The sequence below is a fragment of the Homarus americanus genome, unplaced genomic scaffold (genome assembly GCF_018991925.1).
Source record: "Homarus americanus isolate GMGI-L3 unplaced genomic scaffold, GMGI_Hamer_2.0 scaffold57980, whole genome shotgun sequence".
Classification (NCBI taxonomy): Eukaryota; Metazoa; Arthropoda; class Malacostraca; order Decapoda; family Nephropidae; genus Homarus; species Homarus americanus.
Window position 1 is genome coordinate 17,148,456 of NW_024716703.1, and position 21,699 is coordinate 17,170,154.

Below are 21,699 nucleotides of genomic sequence, written 5' to 3' on the forward strand. Positions count from 1 at the left end.
GAAGTTTTCCACCTCAGGAAGATGTCTGTTTAGGAGGACTTGGGCGATAATCTTGCCAGCGAGGACTCTCGCTTTCTTGATCTAATGGATAGTATTGATACTGATTCAGATGCTCTCTCTGATGATAGTGAATGTGATTATGAGAGGAATCTTTTGAAAAAAACAAAAGGTAGGGAGTATAATATATCATGTTCAAGTGATATTGCTGCACATGATCCCCAGCCTGGGCCAAGTTCTAAAAGGAAACGGCGTGGTAAACAAAGTTCCTCCTTGGGTAGAAAAAATAATCTAACAGTAGCACAGAGCATTCACTGAGAGAAAGAGAGAGAGAGAGAGAGAGAGGTTGTTCAATCAGATAGTCAGGGAGATGGTCAGTCCTTTGATAGTAGTCAGCGGGTGGCACAAGGAGCTGCTCGGCAACCCCCCTACAGTACCTATACCATGTCCCACGCCTGCTCAAGGTCACTCTCGGTGAGTCTGGGATGAATCTCCTTTTACACCTTCTTTATATATCAATTACTGATTTACACATTTTGTTCACAACAAAACATGAGAGAAACTTACTACTTATGTTGACTAAGAGTAAAGGAGACTTATGACGTGTGTGTGTGTGTGTCCTACCCTCAAGGGGAGGGGTGGTGGCTGACTGTCCTTACAAGAGCACTGAGTCACATAATGTCTCCAATGCATGTTGTTTATTTTTTTCTCTGGTTTTGTTCTATCGGACTTGAATAATTATTCTGTGAAAATATTATGAAGTAAAAGTTTGATGTACACCTCTTACAGATGCTTTTCATTGCATTTTCACATTATGGTAACATTCTTTCTTTTATTTTTCATTCATTGTAAAATGCAAATGCTGATAACCTTGTGATGGAATTATTGCACAAGAAATTTTTTTGAAAAAGAAATGTATTTTTATGTAATCTAGTACATGAACCAAAATTACATAGAAAGATGTAGTTTATAATAAAAAGATATATGCAAAGAAAATGTGAAACCTACATAGTAAAATTATGAGGCTATTAGGAATCTATCTCATCGTACGCCTGGCAGTCCTGAGAGAGTGATGCAGCAAAATATGACACCTCGTGGGACATTTAAATTGAATGTTTCATATGTTGTGTCATATACCATTTTATTCAGAAAATTTTGCTTGATTTTTGGGGAATATTTAGATTACCTAAAGTATATTTTTCTGATTTTCCTAAAACCCCCATGTGGAACACCCCCCTGAGCCGGAAGGGTTAAGAGCTTGGGGATTTCCTCCTTTCCCTATATATTCTCCAGGAGAGTGGAAATGGCTAGTAAGCAGAGGTCCTCCTGCTTTATACACCTTGGATGAGATTCCATCAGGCCCTGAGACTTTGTTATTCATCATCTGTTTGATGGCAGTAGTTATCTCATCCAGGTATGGAGGATAGCTGAGTTGGCTCAGCTCTGGATGCTGAAGGACCTGCTGGGTAGTCAGGACATCCACATGGCATTTCGGTTGAGCAGTGTCTGGTAGTGCTCTTTCCAGCGCTGAAGGATGCCTTCTTCGTTTTTAATTAGGTAGTTACAGTCAGATAAATGGGGGTGGGCTGTGCCATGAGTAAAATTGGCCCATAAAATGTTTTATTGGAATTGAAAAATTTGCGCATCTTGTTTGATCTGCAAGTTTTTGCATTTCACATGCCTTATTTATAAACCAGTCGTTCTTTAGCTTGTGAAGTTCGTGCTGGGCTGCTGCTTTCTTCTTGCGAAAGGTATCACGTTTGGTCCAAGACTGAGGGTTGTTCTGCCAGTCAGTTAAAATAGCACGTTTATCATCAATGAGTCCATTGATTTCCAGGTCATTTTCATCAAGCCAGTCCTGGTGTGTTCTTTCGATCTGGCCGAGGGTCTCTCTCTGCAGGTTTTTTGTCATGACAGTGTCGAGAATACCCCATTCGGCACTATGATATGAGTTGTTTGTTGTCGATTTGTTTATGAGCCGTGTTTGAGCTGCTCTCTGAAAGCATGTGCTACTGCTGAGTCCTCCAGACACTTAGCGTTAAAACCTCTTCTGGAGGCTTGTTGCCTGCGCTGTTTTGGAGCGACGTGAAGTGAGAACTTGGCTCTGATTAGCCAATGATCAGTGTCGCAGTGGTCTGAGCCACACATTGCTCGGGTGATGAGGAAATTTCGGCGATCTCTTTCTCTGACAATGATGTAGTCAATGAGATGCCAGTGTTTGGATCGTGGTTCTTGCCACAATCCCTTGAACTTGTCAGTCTGCCTAAACAAGGTATTGGTGATAGTGAGATTGTGTGCAGCACACTTGCTGAGGAGGAGTAGGCCACTAGGATTACACTTGCCTATTCCATTTCTCCCTATGATTCCCTGCCAAGTGTCAGCATCTCTACCAACTCTGGCATTGAAGTCACCAAGGAGCACAACCTTGTCTTCTCTGGGGATAGAGGTTAGCACTCCGTCAAGGTCGGCATAAAAGGCCTCCTTGATGTCATCTCTGCACCCAGTGTTGGGGCATGTGCACTGATGAAGAAGGCATGACGTAAATGATTCAGTGGGAATCGGAACGTCATGAGGCGCTCTTTGATCCCAACAAGCATTTCAGTGCCTCTGTAGGATGTAGTGGCGGATGGCAGAGCCAACTCCATAAGTGCGGTTTCTCTCCGCAGCAGGCTTAGCCTTCGAGAAGAAGGTATAGCCAGACCCCCGTTCTGTGAGTCGACCCTCGTCTGGGAGCCGGGACTCACTAATGGCTGCTATGTCGATGTTATACCTAGCCACCTCTTTTGCCACAAGGGTGTTTCTTCTTTCAGGACACTCATTTGTGCCAGTAGCCAGAAGGGCCCTGACATTTCATGCAGCAACCATAAGAGGTTGTATAGTTTGTCAAGAAGTCCACAGCTTTCTTGATGTTGAATATTCTCCAGAATTGTTTGAAAAGTATTTTTTGCTCTGCCAACTGTTGATCCTCGTCGTCTTCGCTCTTGCTATCGGTGGTGGTGTCACTCAGGTTACGCAACTCTTCCCTGGTGTTGGTGTAGTCGTTCAGGAGCTTGAATTTTTTGTTGAGAATGCAGCTTTTACATTGCAGATTAACTCTTGGTCCATGGGCTGTAATATAGACGTAGTGTTGGGAGGAAGGAAGACCACTTTTATGTTGGGGTGACGATCTAACAGTAGGGGCGAGTGTCCTGGTGCGTTGTCCAGCAGCAACAAAATCTTGAATGGCACATTCTGTTGCTCACAGAATTTCTTTACATCGGGAACGAAACAGTCATCAAACCAGGAGAGGGACAGTGTAGAGAACATCCACGCCTTACGTGCGGTCAGCCAGTGGACATTTAGCTTGGTCATCTCCATGCTCTTGTAGGCGTGCGGCTTGCGGGCTGTGTGGATCACCGATAACTTGAGCTTACAGGTACCGGAGGCATTGGTGGTAAACAGGACGGTGATGTGCTCCTTCTGCAACTTCCGGCCCCGAATCTTGCTGGCATTTTTCACAACGAAGGTCTTGGAAGGTAGCTTTTTCCAAACAAGACCAGATTCGTCCATGTTAAACACCTGGTCGTCGGTGTACTGTCCTTCCTCCATAATCTCACGTAAAAACGGAGGAAATTCCCTAGCCGCAGCACGGTCAGCACTAGCTTCTTCACCACCAATGTTTATATTGGTGATCCTGTTCCGTATCTTAAACCTCTGTAACCACCCAGAGGAAGCATTAAAGGGTTTGGGCTCTGTAATTCCCATCTTTCGTGACCCTGCAGCATACAGTTCACGTGCGTACTCCTTAACAGAGCGCGTGTCGACCGCCATGTTCCGTCGCGCCTGACGCACCAAGTAGCTCACAAGTAATTTTTCCGTCTTGAGAAGCACCTGGTTGTGGAAATACGTGATCATAGAAGCACCTGTAGACTTTGTGATCTTCATGTGCTCCCTTATCTTGGCTGCATCCTTCTTTATCGTCTGGATCGTAGATTCGTTCACACCATGCTGGCGAGCCAAATCAACCTGTCTTGTTCCTTTCTCTAACTCTTGGATGATCTTGTACTTCACCTCGTAGCTTAAGGAACGTCGTGTCTTCTTGGGCTTAGGGCGGCTGGGTCCAGGCAAGGAAAGGTTTCTCTTTGGGGGCGGTGGTCCGGCGGAAGCCATTTTACAGAACAATGGATGCACGATTACACGGTGTGGCCTGGAGGGATGAAACTGCCGCGGCTAGGCTCAAGCGTCGTCTTTCCTCCCTCCCTCCCTCCCCCGGGTGGACACGTCATATTACTTTAAACCAATTACAGCTAGCAGCGGATGGAAGTAGGGATGCATGGCCAATCACAGTCCGATACGTCATATGACGTCACTGATAATGCAACAGAGACATGCACTGCGCAACCTTACCGCGCGGCTTGCCCAGGCGGAGGCGGAGGAGGGAGGAGGCGGGAGCAGGCGGGTGGGGCGAATCTAAAAATAGCGTCGAGCCGGACACTCTCCGCGTAAAGGGGTACACGCACCGCGGAATGTGAGCATCCTGGGTTCCGGCAGGGTACAGCGTAAACGTGGAAACGCAGAATGTGGGACCACTTAAAGTGAGGGTTGACTGTATAATATAATATAATATAATATAATATAATATAATATAATATACTATACTGTAATATGAAATAAATCTAGTGTGCCATATCTTCTACAGAATGCATAATAGGGAATCTTTTCTGCATAAAATTAATTGTTGGTAGAAATAGGGTCCCTGTATAAACGGAAATTCTCATCTAGAGTAGAAATAAAAACACTGAAAATAAATAAATACATACTGTATTATGATAAATTCAACCTGGTATTACAGAAAAAGAACACTTACCCTATGTCCAGTGTTCATTCATCTTGAGATCCAGTAGGCCAAGGTTATTCAGCTTTATAAAAATTTTGCTATCCTGCATGTACTGTTGTACAACATAATATTATCACTCTGTCATTAAATCTGTTGTTTGTTTCTTAATCAAAAACTTAAAACTATACTACATGATTTATTTGCTTTTCACCTCAAGTTTGTTTATTATATTGATCTTCTGGTAGAGTGTTATGGAAATGTTTTTCCTTTTTTGATGATTTACCACTCATTGATGAGTACAGTACAGTAGTACCCCGATTTAGGTGGTCAATTGAACCCACAGGGTACCGCAGAAAGTGAAAACCGCGTAAAGTGAACAACAGAACATATGGGATTAATTCCAATAGAGACTGGCCCGACCCCCAAACTCCACTTTTTCCGACACAATACCTATGTTGTAGTAAAAATAACATCTAAATTTTATGATGGTATGCTCACACAATTAATATTTAAGAGAAATACAGTCGCCAGGTTAATGTCCATTCAAATAATGGACTCAAATCCCCCCCCCCCTCTTCCCAGCTCACTGGCCCCTACCTCTCTGAGAAATGATTGGGTGAAACACTAGATTTTAACGTTTAGTAATAAATAATACCTCAGACTAAAGTTAGGATAATATAATTGACATTTCTGGATTCCTTGCAGGTCAGGGAATATTTTGAATGTAAACTTCATATATTTTGCACAAAAGATAAAATACTTGCTTTGTGTAAACCAAATTATTACATTAGATCTAAAATTTGTATGTCTAATGCAAAGTCCATGATGTTTATATTCAAAATGATTATCATATTGTAAGAATTCCAGCAATGTAAATTATATTCTGGCCGGGTAATTTGTATGAATTTTATGATCTAAAACATATATCTTCATTAAATAAACAAAGAAATATTCTTCAAGGACACTATCTGTCAATTAAAGTACTCGGCCTGGGTCGGTCCCTCCCTCCCTACCAGAAAAGCTTTGGGAGAAAATAGTAATTTACATTTTTAGTAATAAATAATAACTCAGACTAAAGTTAGGATAATATAATTGACATTTCTGGATTCCTTGCAGGTCAGGTAATATTTTGAATGTAAACTTCATATATTTTGCACAAAAGATAAAATACTTGCTTTGTGTCAACCAAATTATTACATTAGATCTAAAATTTGTATGTCTAATGCAAAATCCATGATGTTTATATTCAAAATGATCATCATATTGTAAGAATTCCAGCCATGTAAATTATATTCTGGCCGGGTAATTTGTATGAATTTTATGAGCTAAATAAAAAAAAATAATAAAATATTATACTTCACCGCGTATATGAGTAGATGCACCGCGGAAAGTGAAAGTCCGGTTCTGGCAAGGTACCGCATAAATGAGAAATCGCAGAAAGTGAAACCGTGTAAAGCGGGGTAATACTGTATTGCTAGTCATTGTAAGTAGTTGGATGGGTGAACATGTTCACAATACAGCTAGACCCCGACTTACGACTACATGGACTTACGTCCATTGGTACTTACGACCTGCTTTGACCGTACGTCCGTCGGGACATACGACTGCGACCGTCGTGACCAAAAATATTTTCAAATGACGCGCGCATTTTCTATACCGAAACGTTTCCGTCCCGGGCGAGAGGGTGGTGCGTCTCGGGTCGCTTCGTGGGTACACTCACTCAGTGGAGCGCTTTGTTTGTGCTTGGCTATCGTATCCTATACTGATCGCGCTGTGAACTTTCGTTATTATCGTATTTAATTGACTTTATAATGACTGGAAAGCGTAAAAGTGAGAGTGCTGGTGGTGTTCCAAGGAAAAGGAGACAGGCAATTACTTTTGAGATGAAACTGACGATAATAACACAGTATGAGAATGGAAAAACAGTAGCAACAATCTCACGCGACCTAGGTTTCTCACACTCGACTATATCCACTATTCTGAAGGACAAGGAACGTATTCGTGAAGTAGTGAAAGGAACAACACCTATAAAGGTAACTATAATATCAAAGAGAAGACAAGGTCCTATTCACGATATGGAAAAATTATTGGTGATATGGATAGAAGACCAGATACAGAAGCGTGTACACTTAAGCGTTCTAACCATACAGGCTAAAGCAAGAAGCCTGTTCCAAAGCCTGAAGGAGCAGGCAGGAGATGAATGTGATCAAACCTTTACAGGAAGTCATGGGTGGTTTGATACAGTTAAAAAACGCTACAGTCTACACAATGTTAAGGTGAGTGGAGAGGCAGCTAGTGCCGATGTTGGTGCTGCCGAAGCTTTTAAGGAGGAGTTAGATGATGTGATTGTGGAAGGGAATTATTTGTCTGAGCAAATATTCAATGTGGATGAGACTGGATTATTGTGGAAGCGCATGCCTGAGCGGACATACATCCACAAAGAGGCGAAAACAATGCCCAGATTCAAGGCATTCAAGGACAGAATTACACTTCTGTTGGGGGGAATGTTGCTGGTTTCAAGCTAAAGCCCTTCATGATCTATCATTCAGAGAACCCCAGGGCTTTTAAACATGTCAGCAAACACACATTGCCAGTGTTTTATCGCAGTAACAAGAAAGCCTGGATGACCCTAGCACTGTTTGAGGATTGGTTCATGACTTGTTTCATTCCACGAGTCAAGGAGTATTGTCTGCAACAACGGATTCCATTGAAGATTTTGCTGATTTTGGATAATGCTCCGGGACACCCACCACACCTGGACGACATGCACCCTGATGTTAAGGTAGTGTACATTCCGCCTAACACTACCTCTATCATCCAACCCATGGATCAAGGTGCTATTGCTGCCTTTAAAGCGTATTATTTACGCACGACCTTCGCTCAGGCTGTTGCTGCTACTGAAGGTGTGAAAACGCTCAGACAGTTTTGGAAGGAGTACAACATTTTGTCATGTATAAAGAACATAAGTACAGCATGGGATCAGGTTACAAAACATTGCATGAATCGAATATGGAAGAAAATCCTGAAAAGACATGTGCACAGTTTCAAAGGATTTAATGAAAATGAAGTTATTTTGGATATTAGTAACAAGATAGTAGAGTTAGGTAAACAGCTGGAGTTAGAAATTGATAATGAAGATGTTGGACAGTTGGTTGAAAGTGTAGCAGAAGAGCTCAGTAACGAGGATCTTATTGAACTAGATGCACAGAAAATTGCAGAGGAAGAAGAGAGAGAAAATGTAGAAGAAGAACCTGCACCCCCCCAAAAAGTTTTCAGTGAAACAAATGACAGAGGCATTTGCTACAATTAATAAAGCAATGCAAATGTTTGATGACATGGATCAAAATTATGAGCATTATGCCAAAGTTGACAGAACGATCCAAGATGCACTTGCTTGCTACAGAGAAATTTATAATGAAAAGAAAAAGCAAACTGTGCAGTCTAAATTGGACATCTATTTCAAGAAGTCCCCCAGTGCTGTCTCCTCACGCCCCACCAGTGCTGCCTCTTCACTCCCTCAAGATGAACCAATACCTTCAACCAGCAAGTTTTCACAGTACATAAACCTGTCTGAAGAAAGCGACATTGATGCCCCATCCAGCCCTGTCTCCTCTTCTGCTTCTTCCAATTAATATAGTCTCCATGTATCCTGTAAATAGAAAATTATGGGGGCTGTGTGTGCATTCAGCTGACTACATTTAAGGTAAGTGCTAAGTCACACTGTATGCATTGCTCATTATTTATTACTTTTACTGCACTGTATCCATTCCTCATTATTTAATACGTTTAGTGTACTGTATTTCATTGTAGATTTTTTATTTTGTTTTTTTTAAATTTTTGAAAATTGTTTTTTTTTTTAAATTTTGTTTTTGGATTTTTTTTTATCTGTGTCGGACTTACGACCTGGATTTGGGTCCCTAACCCCGTCGTAAGTCGGGGTCTAGCTGTATATCAATATAAAGAGCACAAACATTCGGGCACTAGATCCAAGTAATGGTGGAAGCCAACTGGCTTTGGCAGGCTTGCTGACAAGCCAGTTAAAATTTTTTTATGTTTTACTGTTTTGGATGGTTGGGGTCCAGTTCATCAATACTACTTTGTATGTCTTTACACCTGGTCAGCTCAATAGCCAATCAATATACTTTTAAACTTACTCATCTCATTAAGTTGTACAATAGTAGGAGAGTGAAGTCTGACATTAGTAATTGGAGGTATGGAGGGCTGAAACTTTGTTGGGGATGAGGATGGACAGTCGACCATATCACCCATAATACAGTAATAACTAACTCAAAATATGGTTCATATACTACCCATAATGATAGTAGGTCAACCAGGCAACTAAAATTATAATAAATCTTGTGCTATTGACAATAAAACTATAGAAATCATTCAGAGTGAAATCCTTAGTATTAACCACATGTGTACAGTCACCCAAAAAAGTCCTGTCGCGAACCACGAACCCCAAGATTCAGACTCTTGAATCCGAAGCATTTATGGACAGAATAATGTATCAGTGTCTACTGCTTCGGGTTCACGAGTCTGAATATCGGGGTTCGTGGTTCTTGACAGGACTTTTTGGGGTGACTGTACATGGTCTTCTCAAAGCTGAATAAATTCATCTGGCATTAGCCAAATGAAACATTAAAATTGGCATCACTATAGTGAATGGGTTAAACATGAATCTTAAATGTAAACCAACATATATAGATGGTTATGTATAGTATATACAGAAATTAATGTGTGTACTAGAAAATGTTGATATATAAATAAAGTTCTGTACTGAAGATAAATTAGAGATATGTATTAATGCTTTTGATTTGTCTCGTCAGTCAGGTACTGTACTTAAATTGATACAGTACAGGCTATCATTTGGGGCATTCAGTGCCCTCATACAACCCCCACTTATTCAGCAAGAATTGATGTTTTAATACACACAGATAATTCAATCACCTTTCCCTGTCCATCTTTTAGTACTGTAGATGTTTATGACCAATCAGCACACTTTTCTGGAGTACCGAGACCTTTTGTATGACAATGTAGCACCTTCTTGCCACTAGGCAAGTACATAATCTTTGAATAATGACAGAGTCTGCCAGGGGGCTTCTAGGTGGGGTGTATGATGAAGGTCACTAGCTAGTCCCATCACTAGCGTAGCTAGGGGGCGGGGGCGGTCGCCCCGGCGGCACTTGGGGGGCGGCACTTTTGGGTCTGCTCATCACCCATATCTGCAGCTACTGGAGACGTTAATCCATCCCTTTGTATCGGCGTTTTTGCTTTTTGTTTAACTGTTACTTATAAAGTTTAAGTATGTTTGGTGTGTATTTAAAGCATACTATATTTGAGTATGTGAAAGTACAGTAATATTATAATGGTACACAAACTATTTAATATATATATATATATATATATATATATATATATATATATATATATATATATATATATATATATATATATATATATATATATATATATATATATATATATATATATATATATATATATATATATGTATATATACCGTATAACACTGTACTTTCACATCAAATATATATATATATATATATATATATATATATATATATATATATATATATATATATATATATATATATATATATATATATATATATATATATATATATATATATATATATATATATATATATATATATATGTATAGTGAGTCACTAAAATATGCATTTTTGTGGGGGGGGCAAACTCAAGGGACAGTACACACTCTAGCTACGCCACTGAGTCCCATCAATCATAAAATAGGACTAAGTTCCCCAGTCCTCCGTTCTTGAGTATTATTACAAAAGGATAGGTTGTACACATGATGCATTCACTGTCCTTTAAAAATTTCTTTCTTTGCTCATTTTTTAATTCTTAAGTTTTTATTCTTCCATTGATCATCTCTTTTACTTGATATCTCATTTTCTAACTATGTACAGTATCTCAAAAAAGTATCTGTCCACACTCTGTGTGTGAAAAATTATGAGACCACGGATGAGAGATATTGGAACATGCATTTACAGCAATATCTCCGTTATCCGGAACTCTTTGATAGCCAGAATTTAAATTTTCTCGGAAAATCATTCCCAAGCCAGAATTTTCCGGAAGATTCCGACTTTGGGAAAAAAATTTTGAGGGGAACATTTTCTGGAAAATTCAAAGAATATTTTCCCAGTACTTGGAAAATTCTGGAGATGGGGGTTTTACTGGGTTTGAGAGATGAAAATCAGGAGCATTTTTCGGAAATTCCGAGAATATTTTTCCTGTACCCGTAAGATTCCGGGGATGGGGGATATTTTCTGGGTTTGAGAGATGAAATACAGTATACAGTGCAATACTCTCGATTTAACGGAATCCAATATAATGAACTCTCAGTTTAGCTGAAGGAATTTTTTCTGTTATTTTTTGCTCGATTTAGTGAACCAGTTCACTAAATCGAGATCAATTCCATTAATATGCTCAGACACATGATGCGTAGATAAAACCATTAGAAACATTATTCATGGCTTACCTTAAACTAGGGGGTTTGGTGTTTGTTTTAAATTTTTTTTCTGTTATTTCCAAACTTTTTTCCAATTGATAGCTGCACTCTTTTTACATTCTCCCCCACATCACTTCCTTCCTGAGACTTCCGAGAGACTTTCCGCATGATGTGTAAGCACAGTAGTTAGTTGACCGAGAGGTAGCAGTGAGCAACACGCGTAGTGGCAGCAGGACACAGACTGAGCAGATGTAAACAAATCCCATGCGCCAAGTGGCACATTTGGCACGAAATTTAATGGAATCATTCGATTTTGTGAACTAGTTTGCTAAATTGAGTGAAAATAACGGAAATTCGATTTAGCAGAATTTTCAATTTAACGGAAAGGGGTGACTCGAATTAGTTCATTAAATCAAGAAAATACTGTAATGCATCATTCTGGAACTTTTGAGAAAATTTTTCTATTACCTGAATAATTCCGCAAATTTCCGAGGATGGGGGATTTTTTTTCCGGCTTTGAGAGAGTTGTCTCGTTACCCGGAAATCTCTCATTCCTGGAAGTGCTCTGCACCAGTTGTTCCGGAAAATGGGAGATATTACTGTACTTTTTTATATAGTTTAATATAAGTAATGCAATGTGTATTTACTTTGACATAATTAATATGATATTCAGTTCCCAAATGTATTTGGATCAGTTCAGTATACCACATAGCCACACATACCAACCCTCCCGTGACATCACGAGTTGCATGTAATATTTCGGAAGTCATCGGACCCAACCTGGCAGATGCTTTTTTGATATGCTATACAGCTGCCCACAGGTATAGTGTTCCACCCCTTGTGACCTTTCCAAACATGTGGCAACATTTTAATCATAGTTGAACCTTCTTTACATGTAAAGTACTGTACAGTATAGTCTGGATTTACGTGGTCAATTGAACCCGTGGAGGTCTGCATAAAACGAGAAACGCGTAAACGAAATAACAGAACATATGGGATTAATTGAAATAGAGACTGGGCCGACCCCCAAACTACACTTTTTCAGACACAATACGTATGTTGTAGTAAAAATAACATCTTAATTTATGATGGTATGCACAAACAATTCATATTTAAGAGAAATACAGTCGCTGGTTAATGTCCATTCAAATAATGGACTCAACTCCGCCCTCTTCCCACGCTGGGTCCGCCCTCCCTCCCTCCCTACCCCTCACCTTCCCTCCCAACCAGAGAAATGTTTGGGAAAAAACAGTATATTTACATTTTTAGTAATAAATAATACCTCAGACTAAAGTTAGGATAATATAATTGGCATTGCTGGGTTCCTTGCAGGACAGGGAATATTTTGAATGTAAACGTCATATATTTTGCACAAAAGATATAATTTTTGCTAATTTTCATCATCTTCTTAAGTTACATCTAAAATTTGTATGTCTAATGCAAATTTTAGGATGTTTATATTTAAAATGATCACCATCTTGTAAGAATTCCAGCAATATAAATTATATATTTTATGAGCTAAAACATATATATCTTCAGTAAATAAATGATGAAATTTACCGCGTAATTAAAACATTTCATTCTTGCAAGATGCCGCGTAAATGACCAAACGCATAAACAAAAACCGCGTAAATGAATATACTGTATTACGTCTATCATATCGCTTAGTACAAATCTCGAGTACAAATATTACTGAAAAAATACATGTATATTGTTGGCCACATGTTCAGAAAGATCACCGAAGGGTGAAGCACTATATCTGTGGGTGACTGTACATATCTCACTTTCGATGTACAATACAGTATAACTTCAGGGGGAGCATCACCAGCCACGGGACACCTCACAAACAGAACTTGTCTAATACAGTACAGTATATTATTGATTTTTCTTGCTGCCTTTATAGTACTGTAATAGCCTCTTTGTAATACACAGTGTAGTTATATTTTGCTTTACTCTCTCATATTTGCACTTTTTGTGTGTCTATAAGATTAGAATTCTATCAGATGATGATAATTACAGTTGTTTGACTTAAGCTTGGTTTCATGGCTAACAAATTATAATTATTGTAAATAATTTTAAAATGTTGAAAGTATATAATAAATTTATAATGGTCCAATATTTACTAATATCTCATCAGTTTCATGTACACTGTGTATGCAATGCAAGCCACATGTAAAGTGTGTTTATTATTTTTTAATTTTTTCCACACTTATACCTTTGACACTGGTACCGTATGTTAGTGGGAATTACACTTTTAAATAAAAAAATAAATATTACTTTTTTAATTTAACTGCCACAGTTACAGGTCTACCCACTGGAAAGCAGTACAGTAGTGTGTTAGAAGTTAAATTTATTAAATCCCATTGTTAGGAAACTGTATGCAGTATAGTCTGCATTTACGCGGTTTTTGTTTACGAGTTTGGTCATTTACGCGGCACCTTTCCAGAATGAAATGTTTTAATTACGCAGTAAATTTCATCATTTACGTGGGTGAAGTATAATTTGTTTATTTACTGAAGATATTTGTTTTTAGCTCATAAAATTCATAGAAATTACCCGGCCAGAATATAATTTACATTGCTGGAATTCTTATAAGATGGTGATTAATTTAAATATAAACATCCTAAAATTTGCATTAGACATACAAATTTTAGATGTAATTTAAGAATTTTATTAGAAAGAGCAAAAATTTTATATTTAGTGCAAAATATATGATGTTTATATTCAAATTATTGGCAGTCTTGCAAGGAATCCAGCAATGTCAATTATATTATCCTAACTTTAGTCTGAGGTATTATTTATTACTAAATATGTAAGCCTAGTGTTTTTTCCCAAACATTTCTCAGAGAGAGAGGAGCCAGCGAGCATGGGAAGGGGGGGGGGGAATTGAGTCCATTATTTTAATGGACATTAACCGGGCAACTGTATTTCTCTTAAATATTAATTGTGTGTGCATACCATCATAAAATTAAAATATTATTTTTACTACAACGTAGGTATTGTGTCGGAAAAAGTGGAGTTTAGGGGTCGGCCTAGTCTGTATTTCAATTAATCCCATATGTTCTGTTATTTCATTTACGCGTTTCTCGGTTTACGCGGACCTCCACGGGTTCAATTGACCGTGTAAATGCAGAATATACTGTGTATATATATATATATATATATATATATATACCGGGTATATATATACGTACCTGTATATTCTGTATATTGTGTTCCATATAAACCCCAGAGATTGATTTCACATTGTGGTATTTAAAGGGAATTATTGTTTTGAGATTTTCAATAGCTCCTTCCAATTTTTTCACATGTAAAATGGAGCTCTGTACTGCATTAGTTCATTCTAAGCTACTTCCGCTCTAGAGCAAGTCTATATACCGGTAGTCAGTAAGTGCAGATGTATATCTTTGAAAATAAGGTTCCCAGAGACCCATACATGTGACTGGAATTTAAAAGAGGAATAAACAAAAAAAAATCAGAATATACTGTACTCCACCTTCACATTGCAGTCTAACTAAGGAGATGCTTGGTATGAAGATATCCTGTTAAGGACAAAGGTTGAGTCTTTCGCAACATGTAAGCATATGCACACTCCTTGATTTTCTATCACTTGGCTTAACTAAAAAATCAGAACTAGATTCATACATCAGTTTCTATTCACATAAACTACAGATCAGACATCATTTCTCTCCCTCTTTCTCCTGGAGAATTTTCAATGATCTGGTGACTAACAACTTGGAAAATTCCAGAAAAATTTGTAAAATTATTTGTTTCATGCTTTGTGTTGATACAGTATATTTATTAGAAGTTTTCTAGGGATACAGGTACTGAAATCTAGCTACATTCTTCAATTTATTTGGGACATTGAATTGGTAAGCACCAGCTGCCAAACTGGTCTTCTTGTCTCATATGAACCTAACTGAACTTTTCATAATCCTTTTTTCCTGTTCTTCATATACCTGTACTGTAGTACTACTTTCTATTATTTTGTACTGTACTGTATATATATATATAATGTGATATGTTAACACTGAGGAGAGAGGGGTAGTGTGGTGTGATGAGGTGAGTGTCTCATGATTATCATGTATGACAATTACCTTCTGTTCCCTGAGCTGGCTAGGGCTAGTCTAACCCATCTTGTTGCTTGTGTCCCTTGTCTAATGTAGAAATGACAATAATTTTCATTAACCTTCATACCTGTAGTTCTTTTTGACATCTAAGCTAAAATAAAATACTCTATGCTGTAGGCTTACTAATATGGTAATTTGCCTTGATATCTCAGTGGTACAGATAATTTTTCCATGGAAATTATTTTACAGTTACCTGTAAATACAACATTATGTTATTTTGCCCTGAACTTCCAACATCATCTGTGGAATAGCAAATGGTGGTGTGGAATTGGAAATTGTTGTCTAAATTAGTTTATCTTGTTATCATGGAGCCTTGAACTTGGAGACCAAAGTAATCAGGGTTTACTGTATAAGATACATGGTAGGTTATAAGATAATTTTTTTTAGTACTTACTGTTGCAAGAGATTGTGAGCTCCAGACTTGCCCTCTCTCACTGACTCACCAAGTCACATTCTGTTACACTCACTCCAGACTTTAGTTAGTACAGTATGGTGATTCAGATTTCTTAATAAGTGGCTATATTCATTATCTTTTTCTTGGTAGAAGCTGCTGAAACACTTACTAAAAACTTGGTGAAGCTATACAGACAAATGATATAGTAAATGTCAAGCTAAGTTAATTGTGATTCTGCAGAGGACAAGATATAAACCTCAAAGTGAAACAGAATTGCTGGTGGTGGGAATGTACTGTAGATATTGTATGCATACTTAACACACTACAGTACTTTATTATGGTGTGTTTGTATTGTATAGTAGTAGTATGGTAATTTATACCATATATTTGTATTAATATATGTACTTTATTTGCTTATAAAGATGTACATGAGGGAATATTACTAATAAAATTCTCATAAACATCAAGAACAGTGAGGGATTAAACAAGCCACCTTGGCTTTCTTCCTTCTTCAAAGAGTTTAAGTGAGACAAATTAATTAATGTGGATGATGACACTTTGAACATCATATGCATACATAACAAACTACAGTATAGTCTGCATTTACACGGTCAATTGAACCCATGGAGTACTGCTTAAAACGAGAAACGCGTAAATGAAATAACAGAACATATGGGATTAATTGAAATAGAGACTGGGCCGACCCTCAAACTCCACTTTTTCCGACACAATACCTACGTTGTAGTAAAAATAACATCTTAATTTTATGATGGTATGCACACACAATTTGTATTTAAGAGAAATATCAATAATATTAGGGTTTTTTAACACTTACGTTAGTAGAAAAGATGACTGGGCACACTGGGATGGGGGGTTGGCTCCGAGGCAGAGGGCAGATTATTGGCCCTCACCTGTATCACTTGTATCAATTGTATCACTATCCACCACAGAGGCTTGCAGGGCCTCTTTGTCAAACCCCTCAAAGTCCATATCCTCACTATCACTATCACTGACTTGGGCCGGCTGTGGGGGGTGGCGGGTGAAGAACTCGGTAATGTTTTGATTACTGGGCGACCTTGTGCGCACCCTGCCCGCGCCGCTTCCCGCGTAAATGACCAAATTTACCGAGTAATTAAAGCATTTACATTCTGGCAAGGCACCGCGTAAATGACCAAACGCGTAAACAAAATCTGCGTAAATGCAGACTATACTGTATTTCATTATCAAAATGTCTTTTCTGGTGTGCATGTATTGAAAAAACCCAATGTATTAAGATTTTGCCAAATAGGAAATTGTTGGAGGGGATACTAGCAATCAGTTACAGCATTACATTTTAATGTACTGTATACATATATGAAACAGTTTTTTCCCTACTCGCCTCAGAATTATTATACTGTACTGTATGAATATATGATAATTATTTTTCATGTAGAGAGTGGTAGATCAATAGAACAGTCTACCAGCAGAATTAAGAACACCTGCTGGGCCTAATGGTACCACAGGCTTCCCCTATTCTAGCTGTCTAAGGCACCTTAGACTGGCAATAGATTATAAATGAGGGATTGAACTTGAAGTCCTATTTTCTAGCTGAGTTTGGTGGGAACTGAGGTGTTGATCCAACTCTTCTGGTTATCTAGCTGAGGCGAGCATAAGGGACTGAGAAGTGTGCATGTGCTCATGTGGCAGCAAAGAATCTCAGACTTCTCCCTATCTGGGCTCATGTATATCAAGTGTCTCCTTTATTAGAATTGTGTGTAATTTTTTAATGTACGGAAATAATTTTATTTTTTCATTCTAGTGTCAAGTCAGAGGTATTGGGAACCTGATATTTAACCTTTAAATTTGCTGGCTGTGCAGAGTTGCCATATACCAATTTGGTTAGAAAAGAAAACAGGATTTTGTGGTTAATCCCTTATTTGTGACACAACTTTTCTTTTAGATCTCGGAATATTTTGTAAAGCTTTCATGTGGTTGGATTTAAAAGTATGCCAATATATTTTTTTATACTCTGCTTAGCTTACATGGATTTCCTCTCATGAGGTTGTTGTCATTCAACCAGCACTGACTTTGATATACCCTTTTCAAATATTGAACATTCTGTACTGTAATAAGCTTATATACTCCCAGTTATGTTTGATACACTTTTCAACAGCAATCTACCAAGAATTATTTCCAGTAAGTTAAGCTGCTGATCCTATTACAGTATTTATTTTATTTTATTATTAAACAAAAACTGAACTATCCCCCAAAAAACAAGACTCCTATCAAACTGGTTGAATATTTATATTGACTTGAAATATAAATGTTTTCATATCTCTTATTAGTACTACAGATTTTAAATCTGGCAAATTCCCCAAAGGATGATTTGGTGAATTATTTAATTACTGTATTATAAAATGTATTTTCAGTAAATACTCTATTAATGGGCTTGGGAGAGTGTAACAAAATGTATGACTTATGAGTAGATGATGAAGTGATCATAGTCCAAGACTTTCTAAAGGAAACATTAGTTTTCTTATTAAACCTCCTGGTGATGTGGTGATCTCTGGTTCTTTGTAGGGCATGAGTATGAGCCTAGGGTATGTGAGTGGCAGCAGTGGGGGGGTTGGGGTAGCCCCAGCTGGGGGTGTAGGAGGGCAATATATGGCAATGGTCCCACCCCAGCAGCCCCCCACCCCCACATCCCACGCCCCTCCCCAGCTCTTCACAACCTTCTTTAGGCCTTCTGTACAGGTGGGTAGCACCTTGTGCATGGAATTGGTGGTGGACTTAGATAATGACCAGTAGCTTTAGTAGTGGATAATATGGCATGTATTTTGTAATTAGTAACTTGTATTACAGTGTTTCATATGTTCATCGTCCCTCTGTGATATTGAACAGCAATGTGTTATTCATCCAGTATTTAAGGTGCAAAATTGGTAATAATAAGCATTGCTCCCATAACAGATGATGAGTGGATCAGCAGGGACTCCTCCACCACAACCTGTGTTGCAGTACGGGGGTGGTGCAGCCCCACCCACAGGCCCTCCAGGGACTGTCACCCCACATCCTCCTGTGTTTGCTAAGCCTTATATGGGGCCTACCATGCACACCATCATGCCTGGACACTTACCAGACCAGTCAGGTATAGGCAAGGATGACAAGCGGCTAATAACCATGACACAAAATATGGGTGGTGCTCCTGGTGGTCCCACAACTCAACTTCTGGCTAGACCTTACTCCATCATGCAAAGTTAGTCATATTCTTGTTTACTCTTTTAAAGTCTATCTTAAGTTAAATCATAAGACCCCTTGCACACTTACCATTATAAAGATTCTGAAATAGAAATCGCCTGTATTTTTTTTTAGAAAAAAAAGTCTATGGAAGCTATTGTTAAAGCTGTATCTCCCCTTTAAGGTGATATGCGGATATTTGGGGGGACAAGCGGGCTTCCCAACACAGGTGGGATGAGTGGTGGCAGCCTGCCTGGTGGTGGGGCTCCAGGTCACATGCGGGCTGCCCCTTTACTTCTGGCAGGGGCACGCCCGCGACACCCGAATGCCTTCACTCCCACCCCACTTGCCCCCCTCAGTCTAGCAAGACCACCTAAAGTGCGCAGACAGAGGTCACGAACTTCTTATGTCCGTAGCACAGAAGTTATGACACCTCAGCTGTCAGTGGAAGGTCAAGAGTCAAATGATTGAAATTATTATCCTGCTATGCTTTGAAGCAATCATCTCTAATCAAGCTTTTACAGTGGGAGTAATATTTAAATTAAGTAAAATTATGTGATGCTTATCACAAAATTTCTTACGTATCTCCTAGATAGGTGCTGCAGTGATGGTTGATGAAAGCCTTATGTAGTGTCTGTTGAGTTCTGTATGTTTTCAACACCCAATCTGTTGAATGTTCTAGACTCTGTGTTGAGGATTATAAGTGTAGTGGTAGCGCAATGGATAATCCTCCAACACAGCCATATAAAAACACCGTGATTTAATATAGTAAGGAAATACAGATACATGTAGAACTTCAAGGTGCAGATGAATTTATTTTTTGTGAGATTCTGATTAATTAGAACTATGGAAAGAATGTGAATATATATATTAACTCTACCAGCATTGTTATCCTCCAAGAGCCCAGGGCAAATTCGATGCAATATTAAGAAAGTAACATGAAGATAACTGATTTGGAGAGGCACTCATATTAATTAATACAATCCTGAAAAAAATTTAAACTTTATTTGTTGTCCTATTATTCCAACCACAATTCATTACATTTCTTCTTATAATACTATTAGACTTCAATAGCATCTTATCTGTGGGTTACATCTACCATGTATCATATACAGTACTGTATACACACAGTCCTACATCTAACATTTTATTAACTTCCTGTATGACCATTCCCCCTACAGTTCCTCTTTTAATGCAAAAATCATTTTCAGCATTCCTCTTCTTAAGAATATATATTTGAAGCTATCTCCTTGAGGTAATATTTTTTAACTTAAGTAATTACTGTATAGACTTTTTTTCACTAGTGTGGAAACCTCTCCCCTAATTCTCTGTCTTCAGAAAGTGTTGTGTTGATTATTCTGCCGTCTTACCAGTAATTATCAAGAGACCTTATTTATTTTACCTTCATCACATATGTTTTGCAGTATATTAGTTGCCTTGTACGTATACATATCTTTAATTATTTTCTGTGTATGGATCTTGTATGGAAATTAGTACTGAAATTTAAGTAATATTTATTAATATTGTTTTAAAAAATTTATTTACAAAAAATAGTAAGTGCTGTTATTATATTTATTATCATCTTTCTTATACAATGGTTACAATTTTATTATTTTCACTGTATACATGTACTTACGTTTAGTCTTCTTTTATACACCTGTAAACTAATTTCCTAATACTTTGTAACTTCTGTGCAAATTACCTCTTTAATTAGCTTTATTTAATTTTTCTACAGCCATTCTATATCTTATTATTGAAAAATATAAGCATTTACCGGATAATGTTGGTAAATGTTTCATTAGTTGCTGACTTTTCATTATGAGTGTATTATTTTATTTGAGTGCATCTCCTTAATAATTCATGAGTGAAATTAGTAAAAAGAAAAAGTGATGCATAAGAAAAATTTTGTTTAACAATAATAAGCAAAACTTCTTGATAACTGTAAATCATTTAGTGCAAAGAAGTGGTGGTTACCTAATGATACAAGCAGGGATGCAGTGACATGCAATGAACTATCTTGCACAAAAAGATTATCTTAAGTGAAAATACTGTTGGCTGATAATTAGTATAATGTACATAATAGTAAAATATTTAATAACTTAATAGCCAAGAGTAGAAAGACATTTATATGCCATCCAGGCTAAGGCAGCAATGTACAGGTTATATGATGAAGAAGTAATAAACATGAACCACAAATTCATAATACATTGTCCATGAATTCACATGAAGAGTTTGCATTTCACCAAAAATAGATTTTTATTTCATTTATTTAGATTCAGAATCTGAATAGCATGCTACTGAAAATGATAGGTCATAGAGAGAAGCTATTAATACTGTATTCAGAGATGTACTTGAAGTTCATTAATAGAAAATGAGCTTCAAATACATCTATGTAAAGAATGTTAATTATTGAATGAGTTCAGACATAAATTAGCATACCATAGCAGTATACTGTAGTTTGCTTCCAGCACTTCAGAACAGAAGAGGAAATGAAAAATTATAAATATATGAAATACTAATTAAATTATTGAGCTGAGAGTGTAATAGTATAAGTAAGTTGCAGCTGAATCTCAATGACTAATCTTGCTAATTGTGAAAGAAAAATGTCCAAATTATTTACCCACTGAAAAATGCTGTTTTGTAATTCTTGTAG

At 37.8% G+C, this 21,699-nt stretch overlaps 1 protein-coding gene across 8 annotated transcripts in view; it reads left to right on the forward strand.

Annotated features, from left to right (window-relative positions):
- Positions 1-21,268, forward strand: part of LOC121858317 (cAMP-regulated phosphoprotein 21-like) — a 286,877-nt gene extending 265,609 nt beyond the window's left edge. For 7 of the 8 annotated variants that reach the window (XM_042354669.1, XM_042354670.1, XM_042354667.1 and 4 more), the window contains 3 exons: positions 18,393-18,566; positions 18,780-19,065; positions 19,231-21,268. In XM_042354669.1, coding sequence (XP_042210603.1) covers positions 18,393-18,566; positions 18,780-19,065; positions 19,231-19,517 — 747 coding nt within the window. In that variant the 3' untranslated portion in view covers positions 19,518-21,268. Of the gene's footprint in view, positions 1-18,392; positions 18,567-18,779; positions 19,066-19,230 lie in introns of those variants that run through there. The other variant, XM_042354674.1, reaches the window with a different exon arrangement.
- The last annotated feature ends 431 nt before the right edge of the window (positions 21,269-21,699 follow it).